General features: G+C 46.8%; 1 protein-coding gene across 2 annotated transcripts in view; it reads left to right on the top strand.

Moving 5' to 3' along the window:
* Window positions 1–21913, top strand: part of LOC105016750 (plexin-A1) — a 193126-nt gene that overhangs the window by 161441 nt on the left and 9772 nt on the right. The window contains exons 14-22 of one of the 2 annotated variants that reach the window (XM_010880781.5): window positions 257–380; window positions 500–636; window positions 2794–2961; window positions 8752–8845; window positions 9478–9714; window positions 11294–11437; window positions 13906–14140; window positions 17074–17216; window positions 18610–18866. In XM_010880781.5, coding sequence (XP_010879083.2) covers window positions 257–380; window positions 500–636; window positions 2794–2961; window positions 8752–8845; window positions 9478–9714; window positions 11294–11437; window positions 13906–14140; window positions 17074–17216; window positions 18610–18866 — 1539 coding nt within the window. Of the gene's footprint in view, window positions 1–256; window positions 381–499; window positions 637–2793; window positions 2962–8751; window positions 8846–9477; window positions 9715–11293; window positions 11438–13905; window positions 14141–17073; window positions 17223–18609; window positions 18867–21913 lie in introns of both variants that reach the window. The other variant, XM_010880780.5, reaches the window with a different exon arrangement.

Raw genomic sequence — 21913 nt, 5'->3', positions numbered from 1 at the left:
CCCTCTTTCTCTCTCATCTACCCTTTTATTTATTGGCCTCTCTCTCTCTCTCCCCTCCCGCTCTCTACTACCCCTTTTTATGTATTTCTGTCTTTCTCTCTGTCTCTTCATCTACCTCTATCTCTCTCTCGTCTCTCACCCCTCTCTCTGTCTCTTTCATCTCTCTCTCTCTGTTTCTCTCACTCTGTCTTTCTCTGTATATCTCTGTCCCTCTCGTCTCTCTCTGTCTCTCCCATATCTGTCTCTCTCCCTCCAGAATTGTGTGTAAGCTGGCGGATGCCACAGGTTACCGGGTCCAGGAGGCTCATGTGGAAGTGTGTGTGAGGGACTGCACCCACGCCGAATACAAAGCCATCTCCCCCAAGGCGTTCACCTTCGTGGTAAGCGCCAGTCGCTCGTGGCACTGTTCAGCTGTCCCCCGATAACACCGACAAAACGCCAGTTCGTCCCAGGAGTCCTGTGTCTGACGTGTTATTGCGGTGTGTTGTGGCTCCACCAGTCTCCCTACTTCACGCGTGTGCAGCCGTCCAACGGGCCTGTCTCCGGGGGCACCCGGATCACCATCGAGGGTAGCCACCTGAACGCGGGCAGCGCTGTGGCCATCAAGATCGGCCTCCACCCCTGCCGCTTCGAGAGGTGAGTTCTCGCACTTCCCGGGGATAATGTTCGCCGTCGATGGCGCTGTTTTTCGCTTTTCACTGTATTGCCGTCGGGGTTTGTTTTGGAAATCTGCCGTGGTTATACGCGCACATGCACTCGCTCAGTTAGCACTCACTTAGCGCACAGCGTAAACCCCAGATGAACATGTGTTAGAGGGTGGCGACAAGCGCTCGCAGTCAGAAGATTGCCTCAGTTACACTTTGCTAAGAAAAAATAAAAGGTTGGGAATTCCACGGAATCCTTGAAAACGGTAAGAAAGAGGCTACAGAATGGCAGGAGAGCATTCCACAACATACCACAAAGACCCAAATATGGACTTTCCTGTTGCATTTCTCAATAAGAATGAGGCCAAACAGTCAAGGTTCAGTTCAGGGTCTAAACTAGTGTCCTCCTCTCATTCACCTGCAGTAATGTGACACTGAACAATTGAGATGCAGCCTGGTAACCGCTCATACAGTCCACTGTATTGTCCTGTCAGAGTCACTGTAGCATAGCAACGTTCCATGTCCCCAAAGTCATGTGGGTGAAAAGTGTCCTGGCTTTGTTTCTTTCCTCAGAGTTCAACACAACCCCTTTTATCAGAGCGTATATACCCAGTCATTCAACCACTTATCTCCCCTCACAACCCCCACGTCCCTCCTGTCCCTCTCCTCCCTGGTTCCTTTGTGCCGGCTGACGACAACCTTGTGGAAGTATGTACAGTGCTCCACGGGTTTTGCCAGCAAGTGTTGTAAAAGAGGTTGCCTGGGCAACGAAGCAGAGGAAGTAGAAAAGGCGCTTTTCTATTGTCTTTTCTTCTATTTTCCTCCACTTCTTCAACGTGCACCTTTCAGCTCAGCCCTGAAAGACATTCTGTGTAAATGACTTCAGGACACTGCTGGGATCAGCTGCCAGTGATGTATTCTAAATTAGTTTCCTCTCTACTACACTGTCGGAATCTGGTCCACAACCCAGTAAATGGGATGTATGTAAACAAGTGTTTAGTGAAGTAGGAATGCACAGACACGCCCACTAGTGCAGAAGGCAAAACGCACAGACACGCCCACTAATGCGGAAGGCACAATGCATAGACACGCCCACTAGTGCCAAAGGCACAGCGCACAGACACGCCCACTAGTGCCGAAGGCACAACGCACAGACACGCCCACTAGTGCCGAAGGCACAGCGCACAGACACGCCCACTAGTGCCGAAGGCACAGCGCACAGACACGCCCACTAGTGCCGAAGGCACAGCGCACAGACACGCCCACTAGTGCCAAAGGCACAGCGCACAGACACGCCCACTAGTGCCGAAGGCACAGCTCACAGACACGCCCACTAGTGCCGAAGGCACAGCGCACAGACACGCCCACTAGTGCCGAAGGCACAATGCATGTGAGTCTATTCACATGGAGGTGGAGTCCCAAACATGCCCAAGATCCAGCTTTAATGAGGAAATGAAAAGGGGGAGGAGTATAATGTGATTTCATCTCCTCTACATTTCCTGGGTTGGTTGAACAGCAGGGAAGACTCACCCTGACAGTGGTTGTTTTATGTATATAGTGTCATTTTCATCAAATGCAATATGTGGGGAGTCCTTTTCCTGCCATTTCTTTAATGCTTGCTACCTCAGGTTACACTAATCCACAACTACACAGAGCCATGACTCTTCCCAATACACATGTGAAAACAACGCACCTGCACAGTGCCAGGACATTTTACAATACACACGTGTGAAAACACACACACCAGCCTTTGGCTCTCCGTCTGGCCAGCATATCATATTTCATCATGGGAGCTGAAGTCTGCACAGTGCGAAGTTAGGTGAACCAATCCCAACGTCGAGAAACTTTTCCGACGCGGCCTTGCACAGTCTGAGTGTATGACTCCAGGTCAGTCTGGGAGAGAGAGAGCGCGTCTTTGAAGTCAGAGCTCTTTCAGAGTCTGTCTGATGAAACCTCTGCACTCTCTGTGCTCCGAGAGTTGTGGTGTGGGTGTGTGACAGGGTTCTGTACTGTTGTTCACCTTGTTTACTTAGAGAGCTGAGAGTTGTGTGCTGTGTGACCTGGCCCTCATCTCGGAGTATGCATGCTGGTGTGTGTGTGTGATTGTGTGTGTGTGTGTCACGTAACCCCACCTCTCTCCTCTTTTTAGGCGGAGCGCCAGGGAGATAGTATGTGTGACTCCGGCGGGGCTGAGTCCTGGAGGGACCCCCGTCATGGTGGACATCAATTCAGCGGAGCTCAGGAACCCTGAGGTGAAGTTCAACTACACCGAGGACCCCAACATCCTGAAGATTGAACCTGACTGGAGCATCGCCAGGTGAGCGGTCCTGATCCGGTTCAAACCTAGTCTAAACTCAGCGTTTCCAATAGCAGGGGTTACGACCCCGCACAGGCTTGCCTGATTGGGGTCGTGGGAGAAACTGGAAAGTAATTGTGCTGATAGATAGAGCCTGGGTTGGACATGACCAGGTAGCAAATCAGATGGGTGAGGGAGAATGCTAAGCCATTTCAAAAAAGTTGGGACAGGGGCATGTTCTCCTATTAACTGTACTCTAAGCGTGTGGGAACTGAGGAGACGAATCGCTGTAGTTCTGAAAGGGCAGTGTTTTCCCTTTCTTGCTTGATATAGGATATATAGGATATATAGGATATCAAGCAAGAATGGGAAACCTTTTGACAAATCATTTGTCAGACCCCATAGGACAGTTTCCCACTTCGCGTCAATCCTTAAAGGAGCTTGGGCCCAGAGAAGGTGGATCTTGTTTATATATGGTTTCTTCTTTGCATTGTAGTGTTTTACCTGTATTTGTGGATGCAGTGACAAACTGTGTTCACAGACAATGGGGTTTTCAGAAGTGTTCCTGAGCCCATGCAGTGATGTCCACTACAGAATCGTGTCTGTTTTTAATGCAGTGCCCCCTGAGGGCCCGAAGATCAGTATTGGTTTCTGGCCTTGTTCCTTGTATACAGAGATTTCTCTGGATTCTCTGAATGTTTTAATGATATTGTGTACCGTAGATGATGAGATCCCCAAACTCTTTGCAATTGAACGTAGAGGTACGTTATTCTTAAATTGTTGCACTATTAGCCTGTGCAGTATTCACAGAGTGGCGAACCCCTCCCCATCTTTACTTCTGACAGACCCATCCTCTCCTCTCTTTTAATACCCAATCATGTTACTGAGCTGTTGCCAATAGACCTAATTAGTTGTTTGATTTTCAACCAGGTTTATTTTTTTTTGCATTATAGCGTTACACATTTTTCCAGGTTTCTGTTGCCCGTGTCCTAACTTTTTTCAACCGTGTTGCCGGCGTCAAATTCAAAATGTGCATATATTTTTCAAGAAACATAAACATTTCCCAGTTTCAACATCTGACATTTTGTCTTAGGACTATTTTCTACTAAACTTTTGCATCATTGCATTCTGTTTTTCTTTACATTCTACACAGTGTCCCAACTTTTTTGTAAAATGGGTTGTAATTAGGACAGACAGTTAAAGCTCCAATATAGAAAGTAATCGTGTATGGTTGAATACATTAGGAATATGTAAATGATGGGGTCATGATTATTATTTTTGTAATATCAAAATGGGGTCAAGTTTGGGAACCTTTTGGTCTTGTATTAGACAAATGATGCTCTCTTTTGCAAGTATGTTAATTAAGCTTAAGTGATATATTGTAACATGGATAGAGACAGAGAACAGACACTGAAGGCATCAATAAAAATTGCAAGAAATGTAATCATGGACAGGGAAAAGCCTCCCGCTTTTCAGGTTTTTCACTCCCTGCAGCCTGGAGACACTTTGCAAAGGAGGCCTGATTAGGGGCAGGTGTGCTTCATCAAGTGGTGGAAGCTGAGCTGCATTTAAGGATAGCATTTCACAGTCCCAGGCTCAGTGCTTCTCCCTGGGGCGTTTGCCAGGCGCTGACAGAGTTGAGGACGTGCCAGAGTATATAAATTAATTATTTTACATTTTAGCCTTTTTGCGGACTCTCCCAGGCTGACTTGCAGTTATGAGGTTGATTTGGATGGGGCTTGAGTCTTTTTGCTCTATTCTCTATTGGTACTCCACCTATGTGTAGAGAGAGGAATGGTTAGACACAGAGAGAGGGATGGTTGGGGGGGTGGGTAGTGCACTTTACGTATGAAATGGCGGTAATGCCTATCAACTGTGCATTATTACACCATCACTCAAAGAAACTATTGCCCTCTTGAGATTCGAACCCATGTCACCCACGTGAAAGGCTGTGTCGCTAAACACTACACCACAGAGCTCTTTTGGCCGTTTAAACTGCTAATTGGCCGTTCGTGAATGATATTGATACAGTTAAACTGACTAACGTTTCTTATTAAGTTTGCCTCCACCACAAATAGCATCTATGAACTGTTACGTTTTGCCACTGGCCGTTTGAACAGCTTATTAGCCAGTAAAAGGCTTTCTGGTATCTATTAACTTCTTAGGATAAACAGAGATTGAAGATGAACTTTTTCATGCCAGAAACAGTCGCAATACAACCGTATACAGTTTTAGTTAAGGTTTACTATAACGTAACTACTGTAGCCTATGTTGTAGCCAGCAAATGTGTTTGTCTATACTGACCCAAAACGCATGCACAGATGCGTACTTCGAAAATCCACCAGTAAACTGTTTTATTTCAGGCTTACTATAATGTAGTCACAGGAGGTTTTAGCCAGCAGAGTTTCGTCTATATGGAATAATTCTTAATGCGTACTTCGCTACGCCTGCAAGGAGATACGAACTCGAGACCTATAGTTCGCAGGTCCACTTTTCTAACCAGTACGCAATTGAACAAGGTGTAGTCAGTCAGTCAGTCAGTAAGAGACATTCGCTCTTCTTGGCCGGCTCTGCTTACGTGGTCCAGCAAAAATGTCTCAGATTAGGATTATCATTATAATTGGACTGGAGAGAAAGTTGAACCCTGAGAAGAGTGAAGAGTAGAGATTATCCCACACATGTTTGTCTGGAGAGTTGTGGGGCAAGGATTGTTTGACCAAATTATATACATTTTCTGAAATCTCAAATGTTTAGGATTGCTAATATAGCTATCTTAATGGCTTATAATAACCAGTGTCTGGCTATCAAAGGATTCTGATTAACACACACCTGTTTGGAGAAAGAAATGAATAGTTCAGCACTGAGACAAGTCGGTAAAAATGAATGCAGAGATGTTGCTTGTGTGAGCACTTCTCTAGGAAAACGAGGAGAGAAAGCACCGCTTATTAGAATCCAATCGTAGCAGCTCATTGAACATCCGCCAGTGTCTACTGACAGCCGAACCAGCCAGCTGAGTGCTCAGCGTTCCCGGAGCGTGTGACTGACACGAATGTCTGGTTTTCAGTAACTTTCTCCGATCACGGTTAATGACGTTAAATAACAGTATGATATTCGTATCTGGCAAATACACGCCTAGTGAAGAGAGAGAGAAGGGGATGAGTGGGATGGTTGGAGACAGAGGGGTGGGGTGGGACGGGAACGATTGATGCGGAAGAGAGAGGGAGAGAGAACACTAAACCAACAGGTATACTTATATTTGTTATCACTCTATTTTCCACCCTGTGAACTGATACTACAACAAATCTCTGCTGAAAGGAGTATCTGAAGATGTGGGTAGCTTGTATTGCCGTCCACAAAATGATTGTGTAAATATTGTCTGACTTATTCAAATGAAACAACAAAGCCAGACAGTTTGCTGCAGAATATTTATGAACAAACACAAGCTGTGTACAGAGCAGGATGTGGAGTCCCATGCAAAACGGGCTGGTTAGAATGACCTAGAAACGCTGAGTTGAGTTCATTCTTCAAGTCAGCCAGATTGTAAACCAGTAGCTAACAGGATGGCAAGCAGGCAGATAACAATGTTGAAGCACTCTGAAATTGTAACGTTGCCTTCTGTCAGCTCTCAACGTCTTATCGATGGAGACGATGTTGTTGCAGAACTGGGTTGTTATGGCAACACGGGTCTAGGAAACACCTGTATGGGCGGGGCTTGTCCAGGGAGGCCTAGCATGTGATTGGGCATGAGGTGAAGTAGCCCCTGGTCTTGACAAGCCTGTAGATTTGGTTCTGAGTGTACACCACATCAAACCAACTTGGCTAACTGACCAGTTTAGTGATTGACTGAATTCAACACAACTGTTCTTCCATGTCAGTTTAATCCGAAGCATGAAGTGCATTTGACACTCGAGTACCAGGGCTGGAAACCATTTCATTGTGTGCTGTTATATGAGCAGTTTAGCATGCCCACTTTAATGGTTAAGGTTGGGGCCTAGTCAGATAAATCTGCCAAGGTCCCTAGACCAAGATGTGCACCTGCTCAGAGACCAGCTAGGCTATACACAGTCCTTCTGGAATAGACCATGGCATGTAGGAGAGGGAAAAATGCAGCAGTTAATTGGTCAGCCTAAAATGGCTGGCCTGGGGAAGAACCAGCAGCATATTATCAGTTGATCCCACTCATTTATCCAGTGATGGACAGCTGTGTCTCATGGGCATGCCGACAGACTTGCCACTAGACACAACATTTCAGCCAGTCGCAGGAGGAGCAGATCCAACCCATCACAGAGATCTGTAAAGGCGGTGTAAATGGGAGTGCCATTTGAATGTCTGTAGGGGTTGGGCCAGGAGAGAGGTGCAGGGAGGTGTGGAGCAGAAGTAAGAAAGGAGGACGAAAAACATTGTTTGCCTCAGGAGGGGAAGTGACCTCGCTCGCTTGCTCGTTATTCGGTGTCTCACCGCTCCCAAAGGATTGTCCGTTTCTCCTCTCGGCCAATCACGGTGTGTGTTTGTTGCCTGGTCTGCTTCGACGACCTCTCTTTCTGCCGTCACTGTGAACGACGTCAGTGGAGAGGACAACACGCAACATCAAAGGGAGAAACAGACTGGGACACTTGTTACTTTCACTTCTGCTGGTACTCTGCAGTTCCCCTTGTATTAACGTCACCCTGACAAAACCACACAGTGGTGGCAACCAACACTTAGCAATTGCCTGGAGAGATGCCTTGAGCTGGGCTAGAGATCGGAGATGGTTCGTTGGGGTAATAATCTAGTATTCTGGTCTCTTCCCTCCAAGCTCTATTAGGGTTTTAACTAGCTTTTAATATGTAAGTATTAGCTTCATTACCTGTGATTGAGTGTGTGAAACAGACCAAATACTCCACAGTATGCAAGTGGAGTATGCATTAAAATGAATGGCATAACTGGACGGTATTTGGCAATGTGGTAAATGCGTGGGTCTCTGGGAAACGCAGGCTGTATCTCTGGAAGATGTCAATGTTACAAGCCTGTGGTAAAGTGGATGGAGAGTCATGGGGCCATTGGTCTTCCCACCTCCCTGTTGCCCACTGTTTTCCAACATTGTACACCCCTTCTGACACGGGCCCATTGGGGAGCCCCACTGCCTTCGCTAATCGCTTCACCAATCCAAGATATTCTAATCCGAGTGTGACTGCATATTTGTCTTCTCTGAGGGTGGATGTGTCGTGAGTCTGTTGTTGGAATGTGACTGCGGGTTTGTCTTCTCTGAGGGTGGATGTGTCGTGAGTCTGTTGTTGGAATGTGACTGCGGGTTTGTCTTCTCTGAGGGTGGATGTGTCGTGAGTCTGTTGTTGGAATGTGACTGCGGGTTTGTCTTCTCTGAGGGTGGATGTGTCGTGAGTCTGCTGTTGGAATGTGACTGCGGGTTTGTCTTCTCTGAGGGTGGATGTGTCGTGAGTCTGTTGTTGGAATGTGACTGCGGGTTTGTCTTCTCTGAGGGTGGATGTGTCGTGAGTCTGTTGTTGGAATGTGTCTGCGGGTTTGTCTTCTCTGAGGGTGGATGTGTCGTGAGTCTGTTGTTGGAATGTGACTGCGGGTTTGTCTTCTCTGAGGGTAGATGTGTCGTGAGTCTGTTGTTGGAATGTGACTGCGGGTTTGTCTTCTCTGAGGGTAGATGTGTCGTGAGTCTGTTGTTGGAATGTGACTGCGGGTTTGTCTTCTCTGAGGGTGGATGTGTCATGAGTCTGTTGTTGGAATGTGACTGCGGGTTTGTCTTCTCTGAGGGTGGATGTGTCCTGAGTCTGTGGTCTCTTACTGTTCCTCCTTCTGCAGCGGCGGCACCCTGTTGACCATCACTGGCACCAACCTGGCGACCGTCAGGGAGCCCAAGATGAGGGCTAAGTACGGGAAGGCCCAGTCTGTTAATGTAAGTACTACAGACCAAACACACACGCCTGACCTGGTGGTCGCCCCCCCGCCCTGGGGCCATTTAAAAGTGTGTACATGTGTGTGTATGTGTTTGATGTTGAATCACCTTTTAGCCGGTTAACCTTTGAAATGTCAACCGGCAATAAGCCCAGGTTGTCCCAGGTTGTCTGGAAAATCCCTTCATCCCCCCTTCACCCGACACCACAGGGCTAGGCTAACCTTTCCTCGTCCCCCCCCCCCCCTCCCCCTCCCCCTACACAGAACATCCCAGACCAAAACAAAGTGGATTTTCCTGCTTTGTCCCTGGCCGGTGTCACCCTATTTCTCCATCGTATTTTTTGCTGACCTATAAAGGCATCTTTCGTGTCTTCCCTGTGCGGACTCCATAGCTAATGTCCTGTTGCTACACAGCATGCCAGAGGGAGCAGATCCATGGCGTGTTTTAAACTTTGTGTGTTGGTGTTTGTCCTTGCTTCCACAGTGTGTTTGTTCTACATTTTCCTGCAGTCTTCTGTTTGCGTTAGAAAGTGGTAGCACTTTTTATTGCATCAGTGTACATATTTTTTTAATAGGTTCTGTTTACACCCTTGTCCAAGTTATGTAAATCCTACCTCTTGCTTTCTCTCTTAGAACTGCACAGTGCTCAACAACACTGTAATGGTGTGTCTGGCGCCCTCTGTGGTTGGCTCAGAGAAGGGCTTCTCAGAGACAGGGAGCTCTCCGGATGAGATCGGCTTCGTCATGGACGATGTACGCACCACACTGGTGGTCAACGAGACCTTCAGTTTCTACCCGGACCCCATCATAGAACAACTAAGCCCCAGTGGCCTTCTGGAGCTCAAACCCAGCTCTCCACTCATCATCAAGGTGAGACTTATGGAATCTGGGTGAATGTTCGGGAGGGGTGGGGTTCCCTAATGGAGGAGGGGTTCTGGGCATTGCGGGTTCTCTGGTGGAGGAAGGTTCTCAAGCATTTGTTCAGAAATAGTCCCACTGTTCTCAAGCATTTGATCAGAAATAGTCCTCCTGTTCACTAAACATTCCATCAGAAATAGTCCTCCTGTTCACTAAACATTCCATCAGAAATAGTCCTCCTGTTCACTAAACATTCCATCAGAAATAGTCCTCCTGTTCACTAAACATTCCATCAGAAATAGTCCTCCTGTTCACTAAACATTCCATCAGAAATAGTCCTCCTGTTCACTAAACATTCCATCAGAAATAGTCCTCCTGTTCACCAAACATTCCATCAGAAATAGTCCTCCTGTTCTCTAAGCATTCTGTCATACATAGTCCTCCTATTCTCTAATTTCATCAGAAATGGTCCTCCTGTTCACCAAACATTCCATCAGAAATAGTCCTGTTCTCTAAGCATTCTGTCAGAAATAGTCCTCCTGTTCTGTAATTCCATCAGAAATAGTCCTCCTGTTCTCTAAACATTCTGTAAGAAATAGTCCTCCTGCTCTCTAAACATTCCATCAGAAATTGTCCCTGTTTGCTTATTATATAAGTCAAGTTGCTGCTGGTGCAGACAGGGTGAGATCCCACTGAACAGGATCCAAATCCAGCACAGATATGCTACCTGTTTCTCTATCAGATAACTACAGACCAAGTTCACAGCTAAATGGTGACTTTACACCAGAGGCATTCTCAGTGCCTTTGAATCCCTCTCGTACTTTATATTCCCTTGCTCATTGCTTATTTTTGTCATCTGACCTCTACCCTTGAACTTGAAAGCCATTCCGCTGAATAAAATAACCTGCCACAGTGCTATTTTATAGATAATTTATATGGAATAAGATTTTTTTTTTCCTCTAGCCAGTGAACCCTTCAACCCTTTGATTGCTTCGTCTTGGGTTTCTCTGAGAAGCTGAAAAATGGGGGGGGGGGGAGAATCTGCATCCTATTAAATAATTGTGGATAAATTAGATGTGCATCAGAGTTTCAGAGCAATTAATTCCACTCCCGGCAAAACCTTTTGGATAAAGGGTGGGTGGGAGTGTGTGGGTGGGTGTGTTTGTGGGGGTGGGGGGGGGGGGTGGATTATTTACACCTCTAATTGGTACCTCCTTCACCGTTGAGATGCAGCTAAAGCCCCTGTCAGGCTCATCTAGATGCCACCAGAGGCCCAGCTGACTGGCTGCAGAACACCCTGAGGGTAATGAAGATGGATATTAAAGACCTCGCCACATTATCTGTGGACGTGGGGACGCGTCTCATACTGACACCACGTGTCTAATCACACAGAGCAGGGTTCCTTCCCTTCAGCCTGGGCGGGAGGGTGGTTGCCGTCGTTAACCGCCCAAACGGGCGGGTGCGGGGGAGGGAGGGAGGGTGCTTGCCCGGGCCGACGGTAACAGCCCAAACAGGTGGGTGCGGGGGGAGGCAGGGTGGTGGTTGTCCTGTTGTCTGACTGTGTGGTTGTGTCTCTCTGCTTCTCACCCAGGGTAAAAATCTGACCCCCATGGTGCCCGGTAACTGGCGGCTGAACTACACGGTGCTGATTGGGGAGACGGCGTGCGTCCTCACCCTGTCCGACAGCCAGCTCCTCTGTGAGTGGCCAAACCTCACCGGAGAACACGTGGTCACTGTGAGTGTCCTGACCCTCTAACTGTTGGCCCGGGTGGACTGGCGCGGGCTAGTTGTGGTGTTTCACTGTATCTGGTGTTGTGTTTTACCCCATATCTTGTATCCTCTTTCTCTGTCCTCACACAGTAAGATTTTTTAGTTCAAAGGCTTTATTTGCGTGGGATAAAAAAATTTTTTTTTCTTTTACCAGGGCAAGTGGAAAAATAAGCACGATATAATAACAGAAGTGAAAACCAGAATATGTGAAATATTTTCAAAGCTTCAATGTTTCCCTATTGAACCATATTTGCACTGCCAGTTTGAGTTAAAACGGGAACTAGGCCACTCGGGAACATTCAATGTGGTTCTGATAAGCAACTACAATGTAGATTTGGTATTGCGATTTAGGTCATTGTCCTGCTGAAAGGTGAATTTGTCTTCTGGTGTCTGCTGGAAAGCAGCCGGATCCCGCCTGTTCTTTTGGATTTTGTTCTTGGCTCTGTTGCGTTTCTCTTCATCCAACTTCACTCCCTTTTAGGATTTTATAATATCTTTGTTCAACCTGTCAAGCAAACTAAGAACAACATTTTCGATGCAATGGCGGCCTGGACGGAGACAATAAGTCCTCTGGTCTAGAAAGAGGCCAGGTTAAAAACACAGTCACTGCTAAGGACAACCATCCCCTTAACATGCGGTAACCACCACACATTTCCAAGACACGAAGACACAGTGGTGTTGCCACATTGTTAGCAGTACATGTGTTCTGTACAGGCGTCTTTCTATTCACTGTCAAATTCGGACATTTTGGAGTCGCTACATTGTTGTGGATCCATACCGTCCTATCCCAGCCATGGAGTGTTTTCTGGGATGCCTGTAGCTGTGTAGTGGGTGGGGGTATTGATACATTATCCAAAGCCTAATTAATAACGTTACCGTGCTGAGAGAGATATTTAATGTATTTAAAAATGTCTTTGCTTAAATGTGTTCCTATCTATGAATCTCATTTCAAATCCTCCCTGGGTTTGCGGTTGAAAACCTGCTACCCATCGAGGGGCGCAGGAATGTGTTTAAACGTATGCAGTTTGTCAAGCAAATATTTACATTTCAGCGTTTGATTTTATTTCTATTTTTATTAAAATGTTTATTAAAAATCCACTTTCCCATTACGGGATATTGTGTTCAGATTAGTGACACTAAATCTCTATTTAATTACGTTTACATTAGGGATTTAGCAGGCACTCTTATCCTTAGAGGCTTACCATGCATTCATCTGAAAATAGCTAGTTGTGACAACCCCTCTATCCTGTAGTAGTGAAACGGAGACAAGAACACAACAGCGTTCAGAAGGTCTGCCCTCAAACCCAGGTCGGGACCCACAGTCCAGTAGATCGGTTCCACTCCGGTTTCTTCATGTAACTCTTTAATCAGGGACTGATTTAGACCTGTGACTCCTGGTGGGTGACATGAATGATGAGGTAGAACCGAAAACCAGCAGGCCCCGGACCTCGTAGGGGTAGGAATTGAATACCCTGCTGTACAGCATAGAAATGAGTTACGCTCCAGCGTTATTACTTAATCAATATGATAACAAAACATGAAGAGGCCCTATGTGCTTTAAAAACAGGGACATTTATAATTTCAAAATAGATTACATGTGATGTTTGATATTCAGTGGGATGCCTGAAGACCCCACCAAAATATCTGGATTCGATTGACTTTCTGTCTCTTGTTGGGGAATTGTTTTTTTTACATTTAAAATGACTTGAGTGTCTTTCTCCATTATTCATCCATTACATTTATCAGAACTGTATTTCTGACCTTTCATCATTTTTAACGACCGTTGCTACTTTTAGTCTCTCCCACTTTTTCTTTTGAACTGCCTCTCTCTCTCTCTCTCTCTCTCTCTTTCTCCCCCCCCTTCATTGCTCTATTCATTTTTCATGTATTAATCCACATACACACATTGGGGCTTCGGCTGCCATAGCACTGCCTGTGTTTCTGTCTCCTGCACGACAACCTATCAAATTAAATTCTTCATGTGGATTCATTTCTGCGGGGATTTGCGCAGATGTTGATGTTTAATGCAGCCCAGAAATGGCTCATGGGCAAAGAGGTCCATATCTATATTTTACAGTCTCTCTGCAACTCGTTGCCATTCATAGATATAGGCCAGTAATAAAAAAATAAAAAATAACCACACTAGTTGATAGATTTGACAGGGTTACTACAGGTGTATTTCAACAGTCCGATGATACGTCCTGAACTCTGGTCGTACAGGGCTGAACCATTCTTCCCTGGTGGTTAATTGCGCTCACTTGGTGACCGGGTCACGGTCGGTCCCTGATTAGAAACAGGGTGGGGGGGGTGGTCTGAGCCAGGGTCCGGATGGGCCGAAGATTCTAACCTGGTGTTGTGACTTTGGAAACCAGCTTAGATCAGGTTTGTATATACATGCATCGGAGAATCTAATGGCGTGTGTGTGCTTCCCAGGTGCGTGTTGGCGGTTTCGAGTACTCCCCCGGGACTCTCCTGATGTACTCCGATAGCGTGCTGACCCTGCCCGCCATCATCGGCATTGGAGGGGGCGGCGGCCTGCTGCTGCTGGTCATCATCGCCGTGCTCATCGCCTACAAGAGGAAGTCGCGGGACGCCGACCGCACCCTGAAACGCCTGCAGCTGCAGATGGACAACCTGGAGTCCCGGGTGGCCCTGGAGTGTAAAGAAGGTATGGCACTGCATTTGACGGCATTTGTGTAGACTCTGCCCTTTCTCTGACCTGCTCCTCACCAGGAGGCTGGATTTGAGAAGGTCCAGGAGACCATAGACTTACTGGGAAAATTAACAGGGCCTGCTTGTGCTAAGGCGGAACAGAATTATCTTGTGGTACAGCGACTGAAAAAAAGTTGGGGACCGTTGACCTACAGGTTGTGCAGCTCTTTGTTCTGGCCGAACGCTAACTCAGTCAATGGAATGTGGTCTGGTAAAGATGCAGGATGAGCTCGATAGCCATGTGCTACCCCATGTCCATCCATCACCTCTCATCCCTCCATTCAGCCATCACCTCTCATCCCTCCATTCAGCCATCACCTCTCATCCCTCCATTCAGCCATCACCTCTCATCCCTCCATTCAGCCATCACCTCTCATCCCTCCATTCAGCCATCACGTCTCATCCATCCATTCATCCATCCATCACCTCTCATCCATCCATTCATCCATCCATCACCTCTCATCCATCCATTCATCCATCCATCATCTCTCATCCATCCATCCATCACCTCTCATCCATCCATCCATCCATCACCTCTCATCCATCCATCCATCACCTCTCATCCATCCATCCATCACCTCTCATCCATCCATCCATCCATCACCTCTCATCCATCCATCCATCACCTCTCATCCATCCATCCATCACCTCTCATCCATCCATCCATCACCTCTCATCCATGATCCATCCGTCCATCACCTCTCATCCATGATCCATCCGTCCATCACCTCTCATCCATCCATTCGTCCATCACCTCTCATCCATCCATTCGTCCATCACCTCTCATCCATCCATTCGTCCATCACCTCTCATCCATCCATTCATCCATCACCTCTCATCCATCCATTCATCCATCCATCACCTCTCATCCATCCATTCATCCATCCATTACCTCTCATCCATCCATCCATCCAAACAAACACCATGGGAGATCTGCTTGGATAGGAGGAAGGCAGGGGGATGAGGGAGGTAGAGAGGAGAAATAGAGACGGGGTATCTGCATGCTCTCACATGAACATGCATTCCTTTGGCAGACACTCCTGGGCCAGTGGGAGGACAGGAATACTGTCAGTCTGTTTGGAGAGAGAGAGGGATAGAGGGATGGCAAAGAGAGAAGATGTGAGGGGGAATTGGAGTGAGAGTAGAGAGAGAAATAATGAAATCTTCTCTTGCTTTGGCAATGTAAACACAGCATTCCCATGCCAATAAAGCCCCTTTTGAATTAGGATTTAGGATTTTATCAGGATTCCCGTTAGTTACTGCCAGAAGCAGAAGCTACTCTTCCAGGAGTCCACATCAAACATGACAATATAGTATAGACTGATACAGGACCAAGACAGAAATACCTCAGACATGACCATTTAGTATTGACTGATACAGAACCAAGACAGAAATACCTCAGACATGACCATTTAGAATAGAACTGTACAGCACCAAGACAAAAATACATCAGATACTAAGACATTAATGGAGCCTGGATGTGACTTATTCTAAACGTAGATGTGTTCACAGTTAATAGAGCCTGGATGTGACCTATTATGTATGTAGATGTGTTCACAGTTAATGGAGCCTGGATGTGACCTGTTCAATACGTAGATGTGTTCACAGTTAATAGAGCCTGGATGTTACTTATTCTATACACAGATGTGTTCATAGTTAATATAGCCTGGATGTGACTTATTCTAAATGTAGATGTGTTCACAGTTAATAGAGCCTGGATGTGACTTATTCTATATGTAGATGTGTTTACAGTTAACAGAGCCTGGATGTGGCTTATTATATACGTAGATGTGTTCACAGTTAATGGAGCCTGGATGCGACTTATTATATACGTAGATGTGTTCACCGTTAATGGAGCTTGGATGTGACCTATTATATATATAGATGTGTTCACAGTTAATAGAGTTTGGACGTGACCTGTTCTGTATGTAGATATGAAACCAATATGTGGCCTCTTAATATAATAATAATATTTTATGTTCATAGTTTCTTTTCAAGTTGCTTTGCAAAAGAGAAGAGAGGAAGACATTCAAACACAGTAATAGTCCTTGGCTGTCTCTTCTAAGCACCATAACAACAGACATCGTCCACGCAGGGTTCACCACCTTGTTTGTCCCCCACCGTCAGCACAGATGGATGGAGGCTGGAGGGTGGCGGGAGGGAGATAAAGAGTGATGGAGAGAGCGATGTATAGTGGACGAGAGGGGGGATGAGAGAGATGAATAGAGAGAGATGGGGTGGCGAGAAAGAGATTGATAGGGGAAGGAAAGAGGTGAAGAGAGCAGAGATGGATACGGGCACAGAGAAGGGAGCGAGAGTTCCAGGCCATCTGTTAGGGAAGTGTTTATTTCAATAATTGTTTGTGGGGTTGTTATAGTCAAGGTTACAGAAGGATTCCACTGAAACAAGTGGAGGGGACATTCTACAGATCAGACCAGGCACATGTTGTAGGTCCAACACACTGTTTAGAAACAAAGAGAGGCACTAGGTTATTGGTTGAACGCTAGGTTATTGGTTGAACGCTAGGCTATTGGTTGAACGCTAGGCTATTGGTTGAACGCTAGGCTATTGGTTGAACGCTAGGCTATTGGTTGAACGCTAGGCTATTGGTTGAACGCTAGGCTATTGGTTGAACGCTAAGCTATTGGTTGAACGCTAGGCTATTGGTTGAACGCTAGGCTATTGGTTGAACGCTAGGCTATTGGTTGAACGCTAGGCTATTGGTTGAACGCTAGGCTATTGGTTGAACGCTAGGCTATTGGTTGTACGCTAGGCTATTGGTTGTACGCTAGGCTATTGGTTGTACGCTAGGCTATTGGTTGAACACTAGGCTATTGGTTGAACGCTAGGCTATTGGTTAATGTTCCCTGTACTGCTTTCCCCCTGCAGCCTTTGCGGAGCTTCAGACAGACATCCATGAGTTGACCCAGGAGCTGGACGGAGCGGGCATCCCCTTCCTGGACTACAGGACCTACGCCATGAGGGTGCTGTTCCCTGGCATCGAGGACCACCCCGTGCTCAAGGAGATGGAGGTACGGGTCAGTAACAGTACAGCTACATAGAGGGGTGTGGGGAGGTGCACGGAGGGGAGGTGTGGGGAGGTGCACGGGGGTGGAAAGGGGGAGGTGGATAAGGGTGTAGTGAATGTGATGGGGGGGTGCTGGGAGAGAGGATGATTAGGTGGATAGGGAGGTGACGAGGGGGATGGAGAGAGGGGTCCGGGGGCAGGGGGAGACAGGGACGCCAGGGGTGGATGGAGGACTACTCCTTGCTCATGGAGGTGAAGCTACTCCATTGTGGGGTGGGTACTGTGATGTTTTAATGGAGTTTCACAGTGCACCTGCATTTTAAGCCTATCCATTATGGTCTAATAGTCTATACTATACAGAATATATGTCTGAAATCCTTTGCAAATATAGGCCCATAGTCCCAGCCAACTCTGTGGAACTCAGAGACTGATAGATTACCACAGCATGTCCTTGACCTGAGAACCAGGTCTCACACATTCAATGAAACACTCTCCTATTCCATTCTATCTCTTCACCTGACAAGAGACGTGATGTATCTATCACTCAGCTACACCACATCATCACGTCAGGTTGCCACACTTATTACAGTACCATCACGCATACATGCCACCGCGCACACACACACACACACACACACACACACACATTGATGTACACAGATAAATACCATCTCGCCTGTGCACACTCAGGCACATTATAAATTCCATCACACATGCACAGACGGAAAAGGATATACATCTGTTGTAGGGTGTCTCCCTCTGTGAGGCTGAACAGAGGAGCAGGCTATGTGTTTACAGGACAGGAACTGTTGAGCACGTCTCAGTCTTCCTCCCTGCATGTCGGTCTGCCGCGTAGCTTCGGATTTTCATTTGTATCCCAAATGCAATATGCCTTGGCGGTAGTGAGCAGATCAATTTCTTATTCTGCCACAAGGCTCACCTCCCTACAGGACAACCAGCACCCGCTGGCTGGTCTCAAGAGGGCCTGGTGTTCTATTAAGGTAGAGCTGGGAGAGTGAAAAGAGATATGAGAGTAGATGGGGAGAGGGCGGACAGGTGAAGAGAGGGGTGGAAAGACCGGTAGAAAGGGGGAGAGATGAAGGGAGAGAGACCGGTAGAAAGGGGAAGAGATGAAGGGAGAGAGACCGGTAGAAAGGGGGAGAGATGAAGGAAGAGAGACCGGTAGAAAGGGGGAGAGATGAAGGGAGAGAGACAGGTAGAAAGGGGGAGAGGGGGAGAGATGAAGGGAGGGAGACCGGTAGAAAGGGGGAGAGATGAAGGGAGAGAGACGTAGAAAGGAAAAAGGTGATGGAGGAGAAAAGCGTGCGTATAAAACACTACATAGTATTTCAGCTTGGCGTTTCCCCTGACCCACCTGTCCTCCCTCCATACCACAGGTCCAGGCCAACGTGGAGAAGGCTCTCACCCTGTTCGGCCAGCTGCTCACCAAGAAGCACTTCCTGTTGACCTTCATACGCACGCTGGAGGCCCAGCGCTCCTTCTCTATGCGCGACCGTGGCAACGTGGCGTCGCTGGTCATGACGGCGCTCCAGGGGGAGATGGAGTACGCCACAGGGGTGTTGAAGCAGCTGCTGTCTGACCTCATTGACAAAAACCTGGAGAGCAAGAACCACCCCAAGCTGTTGTTGAGAAGGTACGGTGTGCCTATCAGACTATAAAAAGATATACACCGATGAGCCATAACATTATGACCACCTGCCTGATATTGTGTAGGTCCCCCTTTTGCCGCGCAAACATCCCTGACCCGTCGAGGCATGGACTCCACTAGACCTCTGAAGGTGTGCTGTGGTATCTGGCACCAAGCCGTTAGCACCAGATCCTTTTAAGCCCTGTAAATTGCGAGGTGGATCGGACCTGTTTGTCCAGTACATCCCACATGCTCGATTGAGATCTGGGGAATTTGGAGACCAAGTCAACACCTTGAACTCGTTGTTGTGTTTCCTCAAGCCATTCCTGAACCATTTTTGCTTTGTGGCAGGGCTCATTATCCTGCTTAAAGAGGCCAATGCCATCAGGTAATACTGTTGCCATGAAAGGGTGCAACATTGCTCAGGTAGGTGGTGCGTGTCAAAGAAACATCCACATGACTGGCAGGAACCAAGGTTACCCAGCAGAACATTGCCCAAAGCATCACATTGCCTCCACCAGCTTGCCTCCTTCCCATAGTCCATCTTGGTGCCGTGTGTTCTCCAGGTAAGCGACGAACACGCACCCTGACATCCACGTGATGTAAAAGGAAACGTGATTCATCAGACCGGGCCACCTTCTTCCATTTCTCCGTGGTCCAGTTCTGTGTGTTCTGACACCTTTCTATCAGTACCAGCAACAACTTGTTCAGTAATTTGAGGTACAGTAGCTTGTCTGTTGGATTGGACCACACAGGCCAGCATTCACTCCCCATGTGCATCAATGAGCCTTGGCCGCCCAGGACCCTGTTGCCAGTTCACCCCTTTTCCTTCCTTGGACCACTTTTGACAGGTACTGACCACTGCAGACCAGGAACATCCCACAAGGGCTGCAGTTTTGGAGATGTCCTGACCCAGTCGTCTAGCCATCATATTTAGGTCCTTGTCAAGGTTGCTTAGATCAATACACTTGCCCATTTTTCCTGCTTCTAACACATCAACTCTGAGGATAGAATGTTCACTTGCTGCCTAATATATCCCATCCACTGACAGGTGCCATGATAACAGGATTATCAGTGTTATTCACTTCACCTGCTAGTGGTTATAATGTTATGGCTGATCGGTGTAGTCTGTTTCAGAGGGTTAGACTATTAGAAGATATATACTGGTTTAGAGGGTTAGACTATTAGAAGATATATACTGGTTTAGAGGGTTAGATTATTAGAAGATATATACTGGTTTAGAGGGTTAGACTATTAGAAGATATATACTGTTTTAGAGGGTTAGACTATTAGAAGATATAGTCTGGTTCAGACTATTAGAAGATATAGTCTTGAGTGAGGCTGCGTTGTTCGCGAAGCACCTGGCATTATTCTTCTTTCTTTCTTTATAGTCTGAGTCCTCTGACAGATTCTCATCATGTCTGACCGATTGAGTTGTCACTAATTTGTTCCTGCACTGACCTTTGGAGTCTTGATTGCTTAGCGAAGGTCGTGTGCGGTTTGTTTGTGCGGCGTGGTGCTGTTCAGAACGTGAATGCTCGGAAGGCACATGCGGTCCAGTTTGGGTGTTGGATTGGTTGGAACAAGCTTCTGAGGGAAGAAGCCTGCATGGGGTGACTAAGTCTGTAGTTAGCCACTCTAACGTGTCATTAACAGCAATGCATAGAGGTAGAAGTGGGGAATCTCTACAGTGACTACAGCCTGCCTTCCAGTGTTTTAGAATATGTGGGCCGGAGGTGAACAGTACCTATACCCCTCCCCCCAGCCCCAGTCCTGTCTCTGTCAGGAAGGATTACATACCTGAGCGCACACGCAGTCTCCCTGAGGGGGGCGCACACACGCACACTCTCTCACACACACACACACACACACACACACACACACACACACACACACACACACACACACAGGACTACTGAGCCAGACTCAAAGAGAGAGAGAGACTGAGGGGTAGAGACAAAGAAGGAGAGAGAGAGAGAGACAAGGGGGGGGGTGTTGGAAAGAGAGAAAAGATGGAGTGAAAGTGGTTGTGGAAACACAAGGAAGGAGGTCTACATGCATACAGCTTGTAGCGTGCCGGAAGATCTAAGGCAGCAGTTACTGATAATTGACTCAACAGGTTAGGAGAATTCCCATGGAGCACATCATGTTGAATAGATGTCCTTCTAATCATTTGTGCTGAGTAATTTAGTTTAAGGTTCAAATGTTTTACGTTGCCTGTTATGGGAATAGCGGGTCATGAGAATTACATTACATTAAGGTCAGGAAAATTGTCAGGGTCAGACAATGTAACAATGTTAATGTGAACTTTTACTGTCAGGCTTTTGTCCTGGTTGTCATTGCAGAAGAAAGGTGAACTAAAATGAAAATCAGGATGGAAAGAAGAGTGTGAAATGCCAGAGAAACAGACCAGTTCTACATGAATAGAAATTTAATGAAATGGAAAAATAAATCATGCCCCCCCCCCCCACAGTGACATGAAATTAAAATCGAATCAAATAAAACTGGTTGGAAACCGTAGTTAAATTGGCCTGATGTTGGGAGAAACACCCTCTGGTGGAATGTGGCTTTGCAAAAACATGGTCCTGGTTACTCTTGCCTCAGGAATATAAGGATGACACACACAGTTAGCTACGAAAGCGACATCAGTCCTTTTTATTTATTGTTTTTAGGTTTGGTTTGATTTGATTTCAGACACTTTTCAGTTACTAGTTTAGCTTTTAGTCTGCGGTATCTGGTCAGTCATTGAGTGTCACACAGCATGTTTTATCCCGGTCCAGTATTCCTCTCCTCACTGCTACGCTGTTCAGATCAGGTAGAAAGAGAAGAACGATAAAGCTATAGCGAAGAATAAAACCCATTTTACCCAATCAAACACATCCTAAATGTCAGCTGTCACTTCCTCTCACACACACACGCCCACACACGCTCTCTTCCCTTATCACGGTGTCCCTCACACACACACACGCGCCCACACACACACACACACACACTCTTCACTCGTCAATTTAGACATTGTGAGTCATGTTAATTACAATGCCTTTTAATTACTT

The sequence above is a fragment of the Esox lucius genome, chromosome 17, assembly GCF_011004845.1.
Source record: "Esox lucius isolate fEsoLuc1 chromosome 17, fEsoLuc1.pri, whole genome shotgun sequence".
In the NCBI taxonomy this organism is placed as follows: Eukaryota; Metazoa; Chordata; class Actinopteri; order Esociformes; family Esocidae; genus Esox; species Esox lucius.
Note: the sequence above shows the minus strand (reverse complement) of the source record. Positions and strands in the feature narration are given on the sequence as shown.